This window comes from Melanerpes formicivorus, unplaced genomic scaffold, assembly GCF_026170545.1.
Source record: "Melanerpes formicivorus ecotype bairdi unplaced genomic scaffold, bMelFor1.0.p_v2 SCAF_39, whole genome shotgun sequence".
NCBI classification, from domain to species: Eukaryota; Metazoa; Chordata; class Aves; order Piciformes; family Picidae; genus Melanerpes; species Melanerpes formicivorus.
The window spans coordinates 2,911,667-2,929,607 of NW_027142391.1; the positions used below are offsets into that span (position 1 = coordinate 2,911,667).

A 17,941-nucleotide genomic window follows, 5' to 3' on the forward strand; every position below is an offset into this window, starting at 1 on the left:
GAAGGCCACTGATGCCTGTGTACCAATTATCACCTGGGAAAGGCAGGATGGAGAGGTCAGTGGGAACTGGTGGTGGAGCTCCTTAACTAGTACTGCTGGAAGGAGCCTGGAAGAGGCCTGACCTTTCCTCTTTCTGACTCAGAAGCATGTCAGGATGGATTTTCTAAGCAGTGCTGTCTCCTTGTCAATCATCATAAAGGAGGTCACACCCGACCTTAGCCAGGCTGGAGAGGGAATTAAAGAGGGAGACAAAAGTAAGGGGGGGGAAAACAAAAGCTCTGGCTTCAGCAAGTTTATCAGGGATTTATCAGCTCTCCCATCAAACTGTCTGCCCTTTTATTTGGGTCACCTAGGGCTGCCTGATGGCCTGCTGCCTCTCCAGCTGAGAGAGCAGAAAATGAAAGAGCTCACCCAAAAAGATGGTGCCTGGAAATACGAATCTGGCCTCTAAGTGAGCAGCACTGAGCACTGATTATGGAAAACAAAGGTTGTGAATCACCTTCAGCACTTGCTCATGGTGGAACCTTTAGTCCAGAGAGCTCAGAGCAGGTGACACTCACCAAATGATTAAGCAGTGCATTGTTTGAGCAAAGCTAGATAAATAATATCATCCCTTCTTCATACCAGCAGGAGGAAAAAATGGAGCTTCAGAACAATTGAATGGTTTCCTCATGAGCAACCATGAATCAGACTCGGGAGACATCTGAAACTCTTGATAATCACCCATGTTGAGTCACAGATTCATAGAAGGGCTTGGGTTGGAAGGGACCTCAAAGCTCATCCAGGTCCAACCCCCCTGCCATGGGCAGAGACACCTCCCACCAGCCCAGGTTGCTCAAGGCCTCATCCAGCCTGGCCATGAACACCTCTAGGGAAGGGGCATCCAGGACCACCCTGGGCAACCTGTTCCAGGGACTCTCAAGTGACAAAGCAATTGGTGGATTCAAGTGAGTTAAATCCAGTCTGGTGGTTAGAGCAACAAAACTCCTCAGAAGGACCAAATGCACAGGGGATTGGATGTGGCACTTGATGCCATGGTCTAGTAGCCATGAGGTCTTGGGTGACAGGTTGGACTTGATGATCTCTGAGGTCTTTTCCAACCTTGTTGATTCTATGAATCATAGAAGGGCTTAGGCTGAAAGGGATCTTAAGACATCCTCTACCCCAACCTCCCTGCTCAGCTTCCTTCTTTTGGCCAAAGCTTACTAAAAAATCCCCCAATCCAGCAGCAGTTAATGAGTAAACCAACCCCCCCACCACCTTGTTTCATCCATCAATGAATGGAGCTACTGAAGACTGAGGTCCATCAATTCAGAGTCAGGCTGCACAGCTGCAGGATTATTGTGTGGGTTTTAGCAGGGCCTGTTGTGACAGGACAGGGGGTGATGGATTTAAACTAAGAGGGAGGTTTAGACTATAGAGAAAAGGAAAAACTGGTTGACATTGAGGATGGTGAGAGCCTGGCCCAGGCTGCCCAGAGAGGTAGGAGAAGCCTCATCCCTGAAACCATTCCAGGCCAGGTTGTTTGGTGCTCTGTGCAGCCTGCTCTAGCTGCAGGTGTCCCCTGCTGACTGCAAGGGTGTTGAACTGCATGACCTTTACAGGTCCCTTCCAGTCCAAAGCAGTCTACTTTTGGATGGGAGAGCAAGGAGATGTTTCAGTGCAGGGAACATTGCTCATAGTTGAGACCTGGAAGTGACACATCTGACATGCCCTTGAAATGGGAAGGGAATTCAGGAAGGCAGGCTGTAATTGCTTGAACTAAACCTGAGCAAGACCTTGCCATCCAGGTCCTTGCAGAAAAAGCCCTCTGAAGGGCTGTGGGTCAAGGGCATATCCTGGTTTGAACCAACTCAGTTGCTTCCTGGTTACAAATATGACCCTGGGAGAGGGATTTGTTTTCTTGGTGTCCTCAGCTGCACACAAGTGGTCCCAATGCCAGCACCTCCAGCTGGCAGGGGTGGAGATTCCCTACAGGCTGACCAGCAAACATCCTTCTGCCTTTGGTAAGGCTCAGGGTTCTAAACTCCTTTTTGTGGAAACCCCCTCCTGAAAAAGAAAGAAAGGAAAAAAAAACCCAACCCAAACCCCTCACAGATGTTTTATGTTTCCCCCCCAAAATGAAGAGATACACTTCAGCAGTATCTTTTCAGGCTGAAACACAGCACAACCCCAAAATCCCAGCCAAGACCTTTCAGCTAGCAGTGTCTGGGACACACCTCCAACACCCAGCATGAATTAAGAATGGCCTCACCAGCATCACCGAGCTCCTTGCAGCTGCAGCAGGGCTTGGGCAAACACTGGCAACCCTCAGCTCCTCCATGGTGCTCCCTTGCTCAGTAAGAGGTTTCTGTGGCTTCCTGAGCTAAATCACCTGTTACTCACAGGGTGAATGCTTCAAGGTGATTGTTCAGCTGCTGCTTCTTCCTTCACAACAGCCTAAAGATTCATTCTTGCCTTCCCCGTGGCTTTGCAGAGCTTCAGCCCCACACTGGCTGGCTTCTGCCAGACAACTCAGATCAGAACTGCCACAGCCCCCTTTGCCCCCAGGCCCTTGAGCATTTTTTGTTCCCCCACTTGTTCTTTCATGGATTCATAGAATAGTTTGGGTTGGAAGGCACCTTCAAGATCATTCAGTTCCAATCCCCTTGCCATGGGCAGGGACACCTCCCACCAGCCCAGGTTGCTTAAGGCTTCATCCAACCTGGCCATGAATATCTCCAGGGAGGGGGCATCACTACCTCCCTGGGCAACCTGTTCCAGGGTCTCCCCACCCTCACTGGAAAGAATTTCTTCCTAGTTTCCAGTCTAACTCTGCCCTCCTCCAGCCTAACTCTGCTGTCACATTCTAAAGGAGCTGTGCAAAGCCCACCCTCGATCCTTGGCTCTACACTAGCCTTGATTTTTGTGCATGCTCAAAAGGCTGACAATAAAGCCCTCTCCTAGCTGACAGAGTGCTGAGACAGACTGGGAGAAAATGCCACCTCAGAGTGTACAAATGTGGCTCTGGGTAGGTGCCTTAATATCAGCACCAGCCCAGAGTGACAGCAGAGAGGCACAAAGAGTCTCCTGCAGGCAGAGAGAAGAGACTTCAGCTGCTGAAACAATGGGGAAATCAGAAGAAATGCCAAATTCTTCCTCATCCCCAGTCTTAATCTACTCTCCCTCTGAATCCTATCCAAGCTTCTTGCCCCTCTGTCCAACTCCACCCTCACCTTTCCTGTGCTGGGTTAATCTCCACCCACATCTCTCCTACTTGGGTGGAACACTCCCAAGCCTCCTTCTTTCCTGATCCCTGTGGTTTTTGTTTGCTCTGAACCTTGGTTTTATCTCTGGTGATGGAGCAAACGGCCAGGCAGGGTGTGCTCAGCACCTCCAGCTCCCTGAGGCCTCCTGTGGTAGGAGGCAGGCAGGGAGGACAGACCACACATCACTTCTGTGCTTATTCACTGGGCAGGGAGTTCTTTCGTGCTGCTTCTGCTTGTGAGCAGCAAACTCTTCAGGTTCTACCTTTATGCACCCAAAATATTGACATGGGGACAGTTAGGAGGGGCAGAGATCAGAACTTCTCTGTGAGGCATGCCAGGGAACACTTCATTTGGATTATAGACTAAAACCCAAAGCACATAACTGACTGATATTTCAGTTCCAGCAAAGGCTTAGGGGTTAGGTCTCTGTATTCAGGACAGAAGTTAAAAGTCCTTCTTTTTTCCCCCTAGTACTTAAGCTGAGAGACCTATCTTGGTCATCTAAAGCAGCAATGGGTTCCATGGTCAGCCCATGAGGCAGCTAAAGAAACAATCTCCCCATATAAGAGGAGACCTTCACCTGCTTCCACTGTAATGTGTCTGCTGGGAAATTGCTTCCCCAAGGACCTGTCAAATGCCTTGCTGGGCTACAAGACCTTTGCATTTCATCAGCATCCTCATTTCAGGGCAGCCTCGAGGCATGGCTGTTCCTCCAAGGGTTCTCTGTCCTTCCAGACAACCTAACCAGGGATGCTCAGCAGCCACAGCATTGCCACATTTACAGGACAAGATTGCATTGTGAGCACCTTGAGAAGCCTAATTAACCCTCACTGTGCTCCTGGGGCTGCTTTTTCTTTCTCAGGTTATTTCTTCATCCACCAAGGTCAGCCTCAAAATCCTCCCTGGGCTGCCAGCGTGGAGCAGTGCACGGAGCAGTGCTCTCCTCTGACGGAGAAACTGAAGCACAGGCACTCAGAAAACAGAAGGGATTCTGATTGGTGTAGTTTGCATCTGCCCTGGAAATTTCCAAGGCTCTTTTGGTTTGGTTGGTTTGGTTTTTAATGACAGCAGTTAAAGGGAAATATTCTGCAGAGAGCTGGGTAGTGTCAAATGAGAGAGGTGTCAAATGAGAGAGGTGTCAAATGAGAGAGGTGTCAAGTGAGAGAGGTGATTCTGCTCTGCTCTGGTGAGACCTCACCTGCAGCACTGTGTTCAGCTCTGGGGCCCCCAGTGCAAGAGGGACATGGAACTGCTGGAGAGGGTGCAGAGGAGACCACAAAGGTGATCAGAGGGCTGGAGAACCTCTGCTATGAAGATAGGCTGGGAGAGTTGGGGCTGCTCAGCCTGAAGAAGTGAGACCTTGGAGCTGCATTTCAATAGCTGAAGGGGACCTAGAGGATGGCTGGGGAAGGAGTGTTCAGAAGGGCCTGTGGGGATGGGATGAAAGGCAATGGTTTGAAACTGGAGCAGGGCAAATTGAGGTTGGACCTCAGGAGGAAGTTCTGCACAATGAGGGTGGTGAGACACTGCCCAGGGATGTGGTTGAAGCCCTATGCTTGGAGACATTCAGCAGCAGACTTGACGTGGCCCTGGGCAGCCTGGTGTAATTAGAGGTGTCTCTGCTGCCTGCAGGGGGGTTGAACAAGATGACCTTGGAGGGTCCCTTCCAACCTGATGCAATCTGTGACTAACACAAACAGTCTATGCCCACAAGTACCTAAGGAAGTTTTCATGTCCCAGTGTGCTCAGGGGCCCAGATCAAATTACCACCCCCCCCCTCCACCAGGTTGTCTCTGCCCTGGGAGTTAATTGCTTTTAGCACTCTGTACTCATTTACTTGGAGCACTTAATGAGTGGAGAGCACACATTTGGAGCTTCAAGTGACTTCCCAAGCTCTGGTGTCAAAGTGTACCTTCCAGACACGACAGCAGGACACCAAAGATCCCTTCCAGAGGGGAAATTCTACAGAGTGATTCATCTGCATGTTGGAAAACAGCTGGGAAGAAAGAAACTACTCTGAGAGGTCTCATTCTATGGTGTCATTAGTGTGTGGAGAAGAAGATGCCAGAGAGATGAATGGAATGCTCGTGACCAACACACTGATGCATCAAACACTTTGGGCTTGGGGAACTGGAGAATGACAACAGAGGTGGAACTGTGAGCTCCAGAAGCCCTTCAGCCTCCTGGGGCCTTTCTTATAGCCTCCAGGTTGGACATTTCTAGGCTTGGGATTCCAAAGTGAGCAGAAAAGAAAATGAAGAAGGAGATAAAAAGGTGTGAGAGGAAAAAGAAGGCAATTGTCCTGAGGCCAAAGGGGGTAAAGGGTAGGTGTGGGTTTTACTGCCTGAGTGGCCAAGGGGAGTTAATTAGGTGAAATAAATGTAGGCTGATGCAGCATTCTAATAACACCTTGGATTTACACAGTGCTTCAAACCTCAAAGTCTACCCATGATCTACAATAAAGAGTTCCTCCTGCCCTGCAGAACCTTCAGGCCTTTGTAAACTGTGAGCTCAGGTCAGGCATGTAAGAAATTACAACAAAACAATTCAGCTATTGCTTCTCTTCTGTTCGGGTTTTAAAGCAAACCTTTTTTGCTTCCCTTGAAGCATTTCATGGCCCCAAAACTAAAACAGTTGAAAGGATCCCAGGCTGCAGCCAGAGGAGCAGGAGAGGGGATTTTGCTCCTTTGCTCTGCTCCAACACTGTCCAGTTGTGGTGCCCCCAGCATCAGGACACAGAGCTGCTGGAGGGAGGCCAGAGGAGGCCACAAACATGATCCAAGGGCTGGAGCAGCTCTGTTGTGAGGACAGGATGAGGGAGCTGGGGGTGTTCAGCATGGAGAAGGCTCTGGGGGGACCTCAGAGCTGCCTGCCAGTGGCTGAAGGGATCCTCCAGGAAGGCTGCAGAGAGACTTTTCCTGAGGGTGTCTAAAGACAGCACAAAGGGGAATGGTTTGAAGCTGAGGAAGAGCAGGGTTAGACTGGAGCTGAGGAAGAAGTTCTTCAGTGCAAGGGTGGTGGGACAGCAATGGGTTGCCCAGGGAGGTTGTGGATGCATCAAGGCCAGGCTGGATGAGTCCTTGAGCAGCTGAGTCTAGCTGAGAGGTGTCCCTGACCATGGCAGGGAGGTTGGAGGAGATGATCTCTGAGGCCCCTTCCAACCTGAGCCATTCTATGACTCTATGACTTCCTGTATGCAATATCCTGGTTTTGTGATTGAAGTCTGGGGTAAGAATGGAGAAGATTTGATAGTTGAAAAGGAGCTGCCATGAAATACAACATTCCACACCCCTCAGCAAACAGGAGCTATCTTTTATTTGTTTGTTCCTCTGTGATTTCAGGTTGGCATTTCCCCCCTAAAATGCCTATCATTTCTTCCACCCCTTGACAAATATTTCTTGTCCTTGTTTGAAGCTTGAGCACCAGCAGTTGTTACAGCTCTGAGTGGGGTCCTCTATGCCCAAACACCACCCCAGTTTGCTGCACACCTGTAGGTCTCTCTGGAGTCTCAGCCAGCAGTCACTTAGCACCAACTTGGGACATAAAACTACTCACTCCCACCAGAATCCAGGAGCGCCTGAGTGAGAAGATTCTGTGAGCACAGAGCATATTGCAATGCCCAACTTGTGGAAGTGAAGTGACAGTTGAAAGGCATAGGTGGCTGCAAACTTGGGGTTTGCCCACAGGCACTGACATCACAGCTTTAATTTCTTCCCTTCCTGCTGCGGATTAAGCTCCACAAAGGCGTTAACAGGGCATGCAAGTCTGGACAGCAGCCTGCGCCGGCCTGGCGGCAGAGTGAAGAGCCGAAAGAGGCTGCAGGCCACCACTGCCCTCTGTTGGGTACCGCTGCAGCGCTGAACCGCGGTCGCAGCAGAGCTATTCGCACCCAAGATGCCTTCGAACAGCGAGAAGACAACCCCGGCTTTTACGGCAGTCACGCAGCCTCGACTCTGAGCCCCTTACAAACCCTTTGGGCAACTCAATCGTTTTCTTTTCTGCCTCTTCGTTTCACCTGAGGAAATAAAGACAGCGAGCCGGGGATGTAAGGCAGAGGGGGATTCTGTGTGGACTTCAGTGGAGCAGGATTTCACAGGGTTCCCAGCAAGGATGCTCTGAATATGTGACCTTAAATCAAGAGTGCACAGACACCTTCCTGCCACTTTGGCCCCCCTAAGAGAATAACTTGCTTTACTGCTATGGAGGTCTCTTCCAACCTGGTCTGGTCTATTCTATTCTATTCTATTCCATTCTATTCTATTCCATTCCATTCTATTCTGTTCTATTCTACTCCATTCTATTCTATTCTATTCTATTCTATTCTATTCTATTCTATTCTATTCTATTCTATTCTATTCTATTCTATTTCTATTCCATTCCATTCCATTCTATTCTATTCCATTCCATTCTATTCCATTCCATTCCATTCCATTCCATTCCATTCCATTCCATTCTATTCCATTCCATTCTATTCCATTCCATTCTATTCCATTCCATTCTATTCCATTCCATTCTATTCCATTCCATTCTATTCCATTCCATTCTATTCCATTCCATTCTATTCCATTCCATTCTATTCCATTCCATTCTATTCCATTCCATTCTATTCCATTCCATTCTATTCCATTCCATTCTATTCTATTCCATTCTATTCTATTCCATTCCATTCTGTTCTATTCCATTCCATTCTATTGTTCTGTTCCATTCCATTCTATTCTGTTCCACTCCATTCTATTCTGTTCCACTCCATTCTATTCTGTTCCACTCCATTCTATTCTGTTCCACTCCATTCCATTCCATTCTATTCTGTTCTATTCCATTCCATTCCATTCTATTCTGTTCTATTCCATTCCATTCTATTCTGTTCTATTCCATTCACTGGAGCTACAAATGCCATTCACTGGAGCTAAACATTACATTATATAAACAGCAGAACCCTGGAACAGCAGCAACACCACTTTTTGCCCGTGTACTGAGTAAGAGGTTTGGATTTATTCATTTTGCAAACACCTAGGAATAGATTGAGGAGGCTCACAGCACTGAACACACACACACACGCACACACACACAACCAATTCTCTCTTTTTTTTTCCCCAGGAAAGGAAAAGCCAGGCAGCTCCGAGGTCCCTCCCAAGTGCGACTTTGTGTGAAGTCACAACGTCCGAATGGAGATGCCCAAGCACACCAGACGTCTGCTATCACTGTTTTATCTCCAGGCTCGCTTGCTGCCGTGGCAACGCCACCGCTCACACACGTGCCGCTCCGACGGCTCCCCGGCCTGCCCATCTCCATCGCGGAGCTCGGAACCAGCCTCACCCACGGCAAAGGCCTTGCAGCAGCAATCAGAGAGGGGAGGGAAACAGGAGGGAAGCGGCAGGGAGGGGGGTTCCGCGGCACGGAGGGGGTTCCGCGGCACGGAGGGGGTTCCGCGGCACGGAGGGGGTTCCGCGGCACGGAGGGGGTTCCGCGGCACGGAGGGGGTTCCGCGGCACGGAGGGGGTTCCGCGGCACGGAGGGGGGCTCCGCGGCACGGACGGGGGGTTCCGCGGCACAGAGTGGGGCTCCGCGGCACGGAAGGGGGGGCTCCGCGGCACGGAAGGGGGCTCCGCGGCAGTGAACACGCCGCAGCTTCAGGCCAGCCGGCTCCGCGAGCACCGGGCAGGCGCTGCTCTCGGGGTGGCGGCAGCCGGCCGCTCAGCAGCCCCCGCGGCCGCCATGGCGGCGGCAGCCGGAAGCGGAAGTCAGTGACGCAGGCGTGACGCAGGCGCCCCGGATGCGGGGCGGCCCCTTCCGGAAGGCGACGGCAGCGCTCGCTTGGCCCCGCCTCGCCGGGCCGCCATCTTGGCTGGGAGCCGCGGTCGCGCCGCAGAGGGGAGGTGTGGGGGTTGCTCCTCTGCGCTATCCTGCCCCTTTCTTCTTTCTTTCTTTCCCCCCCCCGTTCTCTTTTTCCCCCCCTCCTCCCCTCCCTCTCTCCCTGGGTCTCCGGCTGCGGGCAGGCGGCGCGTCCCGGCGGCGGAGGGGCCTGCGCTAGCAGGGAGAGGTGAGCGGGGCCTGGGCCGGCGGGGCGAGCCGCTGGGGCAGCGCAGGGAGCGGGGCGGGCTGGACCGGACCGGACCGGCTGGCTCCCTTCTGTCGGCCCTGCCCTGCCTTCCCCGGCCCGCTGTGGCCGGTGTCGGGCAGGCGGCTGGCTGTAAGCTGTGAGCTGCTCGGTTGTGCTCTTGCTTCTTGCGTTCTCGCTCTCGTTGCTCCTCTGGGGCGCGGAGCTGCTGCCGGCAGGGCCGGGGTCGCGCTTACCCGCGGGGAGAAGCTCTGACTCGTGCCACAGGTCTCGTTCTCCACCTGTCCTGCCGTGCCCTTGCGTTAGTGCCCGGATCCGCCCTGGGGAGCAGGGAGCGTTGCGCTGCCGGCGCTCGGCTGTCTGCGAGCCCTGGCGAGCTGCTTCCCGGCTCCCTCCTCGTGAATCCTACGGGCCGGGTGGGGGAAATGCCTCTGCGGTTGTGGCTTCTGTGAGCGGTGCTGTCTGTTGTGTAGTTTAAGCTACAAACGTTTTTTCCAGGCGAGGCTTTGAGCAGCTGTAAAACCCCAATGTCTGTACTGAGGGCCCTGGAATATTTCAGTGGTTTTTTGCAGTCAGTTGTGAGAACAGAATAGAATAGAATAGAATGGAATAGAATAGAGTTAACCAGGGTGGAAGAGACCTTTGAGATCATCCAGCCCAACCTCTCCCCCAGCACCATCTGATCAACCCAACCATGGCACCAGGCTCCCCATCCAGGCTCTTCCTGAACCCCTCCAGGGATGGGGACTCCACCACCCCCCCTGGGCAGAAGGATGCTGTTGTGAGGCTCCAGGACAAATAGCTGTGTTAAAGTGAAAAGAGAGGCCCTAATGGCTGTGTTCTGAACGTCAGTGCTGCCCTTTATCAGAGGGAAGTGTAACCTTGTGATCTCAAGGCTTGTGACTTTGAAAAGGATCTCAGGGAGTGATAGGACTAGGGGGAATGGGATGAAGCTGGAGGTGGGGAGATTCAGGCTGGAGGGGAGGAGGAAGTTCTTCCCCATGAGAGTGGTGAAGCCCTGGAATGGGTTGTGCAGGGAGCTGGTTGAAGCCCCCATCCCCGGAGGTGTTTAAGCCCAGGTTGGCTGAGGCTCTGGCCAGGCTGATCTAGTGTGGGGTGTCCCTGCCCATGGCAGGGGGGTTGGAACTGGCTGATCCTTGTGGTCCCTTCCAACCCTGACTGATACTATGACCTTTACTAACTCGTGCTGGGCTGCCTGCTTGAGGTCAGGGGATACAGAGGGCCCTGGGCATTGATGCTTCAGGGCTGCTATCATAGTGCAAGCATTATCTTATCTCCTTGGACAAGCTGTTGGGACAATCCTCCCTGTTTGCTCTTGCTTGAGTTTCCCTGTGTGACCTACTAAATTTCCTGGGAGGGAAGTGAGTTAAATAACTGTTGGTGAGGGGGGCTCGGTGCCCCCTGGGTGTGAGGGGGCTTGGTGCCCCCTGGGAGGAAAGTGAGTTAAATAACTGTTGTTAATAGGCTCTGTGCCCCCTGGGTGTGAGGGGCTTGTGCCCCCTGGGTTTAAGGGCTGATGCTTTCCTGGGAGGAAAGTGAGTTAAATAACTGTTGTTAATAGGTTTGAGCCCCCTGGGTGTGAGGGGCTTGGTGCCCCCTGGGTGTGAGGGGCTTGGTGCCCCCTGGGTGTGAGGGGCTTGGTGCCCCCTGGGTGTGAGGGGCTTGGTGCCCCCTGGGTGTGAGGGGCTTGGTGCCCCCTGGGTGTGAGGGGCTTGGTGCCCCCTGGGTGTGAGGGGCTTGGTGCCCCCTGGGTGTGAGGGGCTTGGTGCCCCCTGGGTGTGAGGGGGCTTGGTGCCCCCTGGGTGGAAAGTGAGTTAAATAACTGTTGTTAATTGGTTGGTGCCCCCTGGGTGTGAGGGGCTTGGTTGGTGCCCCCTGGGTGTGAGGGGCTTGGTGCCCCCTGGGTGTGAGGGGCTGATGCTTTCCTGGGAGGAAAGTGAGTTAAATAACTGTTGTTAATAGGCTTGTGCCCCCTGGGTGTGAGGGTCTGATGCTTTCTTTGCCTTGTAAGCAGCATGGAATTCCCTCTCTTCACACTGCCTTGGTCTCATGGTCAGTGAGGTCTCTCTGGAAGAGACCAGCCAGGCTCAGAAGCTCCCTCGTGTAAAGATTCAGCTGACTCCCCAAGCAGGCAGCAGGCTGAGCACTACAGTCCTTCAGTGCTGAAGTCACTGTGGGGTTTGGTTGTGTTTCAGAGGCCTGGATGTGCAGCAGCACCAGGTGCCTTTAAACCAGGGGCAGCTTTGCCTCCTGGGTGTTCAAACTGAGTGGGGAAATGAGTAACTTGAAGAGGCTAAGCCCTTGATGAGAGTGCTGGAAGAATGTGTGCTCAGCCTGAGCAGCAGGGCTGGTTCTGAGGGGTTCAAGTGGGTGCTGGAGTGCAGCACGTGTCCCTGATTGCAGCTGCCTGGGGTGTTTGAGCAGCAGTGTTGTGGAAGGGGTGTTTTCCCACCTGGGCAGCATCCAGGCTCTTGGGAGTGTGCTGCTGAGGTTTTGGCATGGCTTTTGCCACTGAGAAGCTGTGGTAGTTTCAGAGGATGCTTTGGGTTGGAAGGGGCCTTGAAGATGATCATCCAGTTCCAGCCTCCCTGCCCTTGGCAGAGACACCTTCCACTGGACCAGGTTGCTGCAGGCCTCTTCCAACTCTGTAAAGCAGCTGGAGCCAACACCTGGAGCTGTGTCCAACGAGGCATAGTAGCTGTCAGGTTGTATTCCAGAGAAGGGCAATGAGGCTGGAGCACAGCCCTGGGAGGAGAGGCTGAGGGAGCTGGGGTTGCTTAGCCTGGAGCAGAGGAGGCTCAGGGGAGACCTTCTTGCTCTCTCCAACTCCCTGAAGGGAGGTTGTAGCCAGGTGGGGGTTGGTCTCTTCTCCCAGGCACCCAGCACCAGAACAAGAGGACACAGTCTCAAGCTGTGCCAGGGAAGGTTTAGGCTAGAGGTGAGGAAAAAGTTCTTCCCAGAAAGAGGAATTGGCCATTGGGCTGTGCTGCCCAGGGAGGTGGTGGAGTCCCCATCCCTGGAGGTGTTCAGGGTTTCATCACCATGAGAGTGGTGAAACCCTGGAATGTGTTGTCCAGGGAGGTGGTCGAGGCCTCGTCCCTGGGGGTGTTTAAGGCCAGGCTGGATGAGGCTCTGGCCAGGCTGATCTAGTGTGGGGTGTCCCTGCCCATGGCAAGGGGGTTGGAACTAGATGATCCTTGTGGTCCCTTCCAACCCTGAATGAAACTATGAAAGGCTTGGATGTGGCACTTGGAGCCATGGTTTAGTCATCAGGAGGTGTTGGGTGCCAGCTTGGCCTTGATGATCCCTGAGGTCTTTTCCAGCCTGGTTGATTCTGTGATTGAGTGAGTGATTCTGTGATTGAGTGAGTGATTCTGTGATTGAGTGAGTGATTCTGTGATTGAGTGAGTGATTTTTTGGTGTGGTTTCAAAACCAGATGAGCAACAACAGTAACAAGAGGGCACCAACAACAGCAACCCAGAGGCTGAAGCAAGATTACCTTCGAATTAAGAAAGACCCAGTGCCTTACATCTGTGCAGAGCCCCTCCCCTCCAACATCCTGGAATGGTAAGAGCTGCAGGGGGCTGGGGAGAGCAAGATCTTCCAGGTTGGCTGCTCTGACGCCCTCACTCCTCCAGCTGGGATGGGAGCCTTGGCTTTGGGGGGAGGTGGGGGAGGAGGTCTTGCCTTTGGGGGGAGGTGGAGGAGGAGCCTTGGCTTTGGGGGAGGTGGAGGAGGAGCCTTGGCTTTGGGGGAGGTGGAGGAGGAGCCTTGGCTTTGGGGGGAGGTGGTGGAGGAGCCTTGGCTTTGGGGGGAGGTGGTGGAGGAGCCCTTGGCTTTGGGGGGAGGTGGTGGAGGAGCCTTGGCTTTGGGGGGAGGGGGTGGAGGAGCCTTGGCTTTGGGGGGAGGGGGTGGAGGAGCCTTGGCTTTGGGGGAGGGGGTGGAGGAGCCTTGGCTTTGGGGGAGGGGGTGGAGGAGCCTTGGCTTTGGGGGAGGGGGTGGAGGAGCCTTGGCTTTGGGGGGAGGGGGTGGAGGAGCCTTGGCTTTGGGGGAGGGGGTGGAGGAGCCTTGGCTTTGGGGGAGGGGGTGGAGGAGCCTTGGCTTTGGGGGAGGGGGTGGAGGAGCCTTGGCTTTGGGGGAGGTGGTGGAGGAGCCTTGGCTTTGGGGGGAGGTGGGGGAGGAGCCTTGGCTTTGGGGGGAGGTGGTGGAGGAGCCTTGGCTTTGGGGGGAGGTGGAGCCTTTTGTGCTACTGATCACCCTGATGGCTTTCCTGCTGCTTTGTGTTGCCTCTTTGTGCTCTCGGGGTTGATCTGCTTTTGGCTTCCTTCTCCCAGGCACTACGTTGTCCGGGGACCTGAAATGACTCCGTATGAAGGTAAAAAGTTAACTTCTCTGGTGATTAGCCTGCCTCAGTGATCACACCCTGGCTTGAGTGGGCCAAACAGAGCTGCTGTAAATAGCTCTGGAAGCTGTTAGTGCAGTCTGCCAGCTCACCAGGGCTTGGGTGGATGGCTTGAGGAAGGGAGGTAGTGCTGCTGCTGTCTGGCAGTAGGGTTTATATCAGGTTCTAACAACACCACATGAACTGAAGGCAGGGACTTGCAGCAGACAACTCACTCTGTGGCAGAAATAACCTCCAGAATCCCCTTTTTGCTGCTGCATGGAGATGTCCCTGTGGGGCAAGTGAGGAGTGCAGAAGCCTTCTTCCTTTGTTGTAGTCACATATCTCAGAGTGTCTCCTGCAGCCCTTCTGAGCTCAGCTCCTCCAGGGTGTTAGCTGGGAAACAAACCCTGTTGTGCTGTGTTGTGTTGAGCACACTTGGGCTTGGTTTCCTTTCAGCTGGGTTGGGGAGCTGTTTGGAAGAGGCATGTGCCTCCCAGGGAAGGGCTGCAGGTGTGGGTTTATTTGTCCCTGTGTTTTAGAGGCCCAAGGTGGTGAGCTTGAGGGGAGGAGGCAAGGGAAGAGTTTCCAGTGGCAGTTCAGGGCCTCATCTGCATGCAAAGGAAATAATTCCTCTCTTTGTGTGATGCAGGTGGCTATTACCATGGGAAACTAATATTCCCCAGAGAATTTCCTTTCAAACCTCCTAGCATTTACATGATTACACCTAATGGAAGGTTTAAGTGTAACACAAGGTAAGGATCTTCTTCTGCCCCTTAAGCCATGAACACCATTGTGGCTGCTTGGCTGTGATGTCTGGTCCTTGAGGGGCAAAACCAAAGCACTCTGCCTGCCTGTCTTCTCCTCTTGCAGGTTGTGTCTTTCCATCACTGATTTCCACCCAGACACATGGAACCCAGCTTGGTCAGTCTCAACAATCTTGACAGGCCTGCTTAGCTTTATGGTGGAGAAGGGCCCCACACTGGGCAGCATAGAGACATCAGAATTCACAGTAAGCTCTGGGCTCTGTCCTCTGCCTTCTCTCTGCTTTGGGGAGTGTTGAACGTGACCTCAAGAGTGAGAACAGTGTTTGGGGAGCTCAGAAGTTACAGCTCCCTTGAAGGGAAGTTGTGAGGTGGGGGGGCTGGTCTCTTCTCTCTAGTATCAGGGGATAGGATGAGAGGAAACAGCCTGAAACTGTGCCAGGGGAGGGTTGGGTTGGAGATGAGGAACAATTTCCTCCCTGCCAGAGTGCTCAGGCACTGGCACAGGCTGCCCAGGGGGGTGGTGGAGTCTCCATCCCTAGAGGTGTTCAAGAAACCTGTGGCCATGGTGCTTTGGGACAGGGTTTAGTGGCCCTGGTGGTGCTTGGAGTCAATGATCTTGGAGGGCTTTCATTAATTAAGGTCTATGACTCCACTGTTGTTAAGGAAGATGCATTGAGTGCATTCCTCTGCCCCTGCTGATCCCTTCTCTTTCCTCCCCAGAAGAGACAGCTCGCTGCACAGAGCTTAGCCTACAACCTGAAAGACAAAGTCTTCTGTGAGCTCTTCCCTGAAGTGGTGGAGGTAAGGGAGTTGATCCCTGCAGGGATTTGGCTGTCCTGCAGCTCTTCAGCTTCTCTGTCATCCAACAGAGACCTGAAGTCCTTCCCAAGCACCCAGTGACCCAACCCCTGCCCCACTGGTGCTCGGCAGCTGGGGGCAGAGTGGCTGAGAGCAGCCAGGCAGAGAGGGACCTGGGGGTGCTGGTTGATAGCAGCTGAACAGGAGCCAGCAGTGTGCCCAGGTGGCCAAGAAGGCCAAGGGCATCCTGGCCTGCAGCAGGAGCAGTGTGGCCAGCAGGAGCAGGGAGGTCATTGTGCCCTGTGCTCAGCACTGCTCAGGTCACACCTTGAGTCCTGTGTCCAGTTCTGGGCTCCTCAGGTTAGGAAAGATGTTGAGATGCTGGAAGGTGTCCAGAGAAGGGCAACAAAGCTGGGGAGGGGTCTGGAGCACAGCCCTGGGAGGAGAGGCTGAGGGAGCTGGGGTTGCTTAGCCTGCAGAAGAGGAGGCTCAGGGGAGACCTTCTTGCTCTCTCCAACTCCCTGAAGGGAGGTTGTAGCCAGGTGGGGCTTGGTCTCTTCTCCCAGGCACCCAGCACCAGAACAAGAGGACACAGTCTCAAGCTGTGCCAGGGGAGGTTTAGGCTGGAGGTGAGGAGAAATTTCTTCCCAGAAAGAGAGATTGGCCCTTGGGGTGTGCTGCCCAGGGAGGTGGTGGAGTCCCCATCCCTGGGGGTGTTCAGGAGGGGATTGGATGTGGCACTTGGAGCCATGGTTTGGTTGTCAGGAGGTGTTGGGTGGCAGGTTGGACTTGATGATCTCTGAGGTCTTTTCCAAGCTTATTGGGTCTGTGAATCCATGGGTCTGTGAATCTATGAATCCATGGGTCTGTGAATCCATGGGTCTGTGAATCCATGGGTCTATGAATCCATGGGTCTGTGAATCTATGAATCCATGGGTCTGTGAATCCATGGGTCTGTGAATCCATGAATCCATGGGTCTATGAATCCATGGGTCTGTGAATCCATGGGTCCATGAACCCCTGAGTCTGTGAACCCCTGGCCCTCACCCCTGCCTCTGTGCTTCGCTCTGCTCTGTGTCGTTCCCTTCCTCCCAGGAGATGAAGCAGAAGCAGAAAGCACAGGAAGAGCTCAGCAGCAGACCTCCTTCCCTGCCTTTGCCAGACGTGGTCCCTGATGGGGAGGCCCACTATGGGCAGAATGGGCTCCCCCTGCTCAACGGGCACGTGCCCCTGGCACCGGCCAACCACCCCGGGCTCCAGCAGGCCAACCGCAACCACGGACTCTTGGGCGGAGCCCTGGCGAACTTGTTCGTGATCGTTGGCTTTGCAGCCTTTGCCTACACAGTCAAGTATGTACTCAGAAGCATAGCTCAAGAATGAGGAGAATAAAAGCAGAGCCAAGACCAAACTAGCTGGTAGTTGCAGAGTTGGTTGGGACTCCTTGGGGCATCCACCTCTCCACCCTCCGGATCGAATCGAACCAGCCCCAGTCTCTGCTTTGCCACCTCCGGGGTGGGCTTTGGGGGTAAAGCACTGGTTGGCTCCTGGGTTGTGGGGGGGGTGTGTGTGTATGGGGGGGTGGGGATGGTGTAGTTTGGCTTAGGAGACTTCCAACAACCAGAAGCTCAGCTCACAGATCTTGCCCTCCTCTGCTCCCCAACAGTGGCTCGCAGGCAAGTCAGAGCATTCTTGAGGAGGTGCCAACCTTTCTAGTGCTTGGATGGTGGTTTTGCTTTGCAGAGCAGCTCTCTTCCATCTGCTCTTTGAAGCTGGAACCTCCTCAGCAAGTGCAGCTTTTGACTTCATGGGACTCCCATTTCTGCATATCACCTCTTCTTTTCAGGCTGTGCAGGTGTTGAGGTGATCCAAGGAGAGGTTTCATGTGGGCTTGGGCAGGGTTGGTGACCATTGGTGCCACAGGAGATGGCTGCTTGGGGTTGTTTTTCCCACACTAGGCTGCACCTCATTGCATCTCCAGTCAGTAGGGATTAGATGAGTGAGGAAGATCACAACCAGGTCTGTTAAATGTGGTGTCTAAATTGGCCCAGTGTCACTGCAGGCTTTATTTGGGCTACAGAAGTGCAGTTGTTGGCCTTTAGGAGTGATCAGCAAGGGGAAAAACCAAACCCTTTGGCCTCATTCTTTAATGGGATGTCCACCATCCAATATTGGATTGGATTTACTGTCTCCCAGGTCACTGCAGGCTTTATTTGGGCTACCAGAAGTGCAGTAGTTGGCCTTCAGGAGTGATCAGCAAGAGTTAAAACCAAACCCTTTGGACTCAATTCTTTAGTGGGATGCCCACCATCCAATTTTGGTTTGGGTTTGCCATTTCCCAGATCACTGCAGGTTTTATTTGGGGTGCAAGAATGCAGTTGTTTGCCTTTAGGAGTGATCAGCAAGGGGAAAAACCAAACCCTTTGGACTCATTCTTCAGTGGGATGCCCAACATCCAATACTGGTTTGGATTTGCTGGCTCCCAGGTCACTGCAGGTTTTATTTGGGCTACCAGAAGTGCAGTTGGCCTTCAGGAGTGATCAGCAAGGGGAAAAACCAAACCCTTTGGACTGATTCTTCAGTGGGATGTCCACCATCCAGTATTGGATTGGATTTACTGTCTCCCAAGTCACTGCAGGTTTTATTTGGGCTGCAGGAAGTGCAGTTGGC

At 53.3% G+C, this 17,941-nt stretch overlaps 2 protein-coding genes across 2 annotated transcripts; one reads left to right on the plus strand and one right to left on the minus strand.

The window, feature by feature from the left end:
• Window positions 1-8,454: 8,454 nt before the first annotated feature.
• Window positions 8,455-11,827, minus strand: LOC137450995 (basic salivary proline-rich protein 4-like). Its single transcript, XM_068158062.1, has 2 exons — window positions 11,780-11,827; window positions 8,455-9,711 (listed from the first exon to the last, which is right to left on the minus strand). The coding sequence occupies exons 1-2, from the start codon at window positions 11,825-11,827 to the stop codon at window positions 8,455-8,457; spliced, it is 1,305 nt and encodes a 434-aa protein (XP_068014163.1).
• On the plus strand, window positions 9,059-16,682 carry UBE2J2 (ubiquitin conjugating enzyme E2 J2). Its single transcript, XM_068158285.1, has 7 exons — window positions 9,059-9,288; window positions 12,765-12,895; window positions 13,663-13,703; window positions 14,362-14,464; window positions 14,583-14,721; window positions 15,197-15,277; window positions 16,370-16,682. The coding sequence occupies exons 2-7, from the start codon at window positions 12,765-12,767 to the stop codon at window positions 16,652-16,654; spliced, it is 780 nt and encodes a 259-aa protein (XP_068014386.1). The 5' UTR covers window positions 9,059-9,288; the 3' UTR covers window positions 16,655-16,682.
• The last annotated feature ends 1,259 nt before the right edge of the window (window positions 16,683-17,941 follow it).

Coding starts and splice junctions, on each gene's coding strand:
- LOC137450995 (XM_068158062.1), bottom strand. CDS start 11,827: ATGCCAAAACCTCAGCAGCACACTCCCAAGAGCCTGGATGCTGCCCAG. Junction 9,712..11,779: donor AGAGCCTGGATGCTGCCCAG/GTGGGAAAACAC, acceptor CCCGGCCCGTAG/GATTCACGAGGAGGGAGCCG.
- UBE2J2 (XM_068158285.1), top strand. CDS start 12,765: ATGAGCAACAACAGTAACAAGAGGGCACCAACAACAGCAACCCAGAGG. Junction 12,896..13,662: donor CCCTCCAACATCCTGGAATG/GTAAGAGCTGCA, acceptor TCCTTCTCCCAG/GCACTACGTTGTCCGGGGAC. Junction 14,722..15,196: donor TAGAGACATCAGAATTCACA/GTAAGCTCTGGG, acceptor TTTCCTCCCCAG/AAGAGACAGCTCGCTGCACA.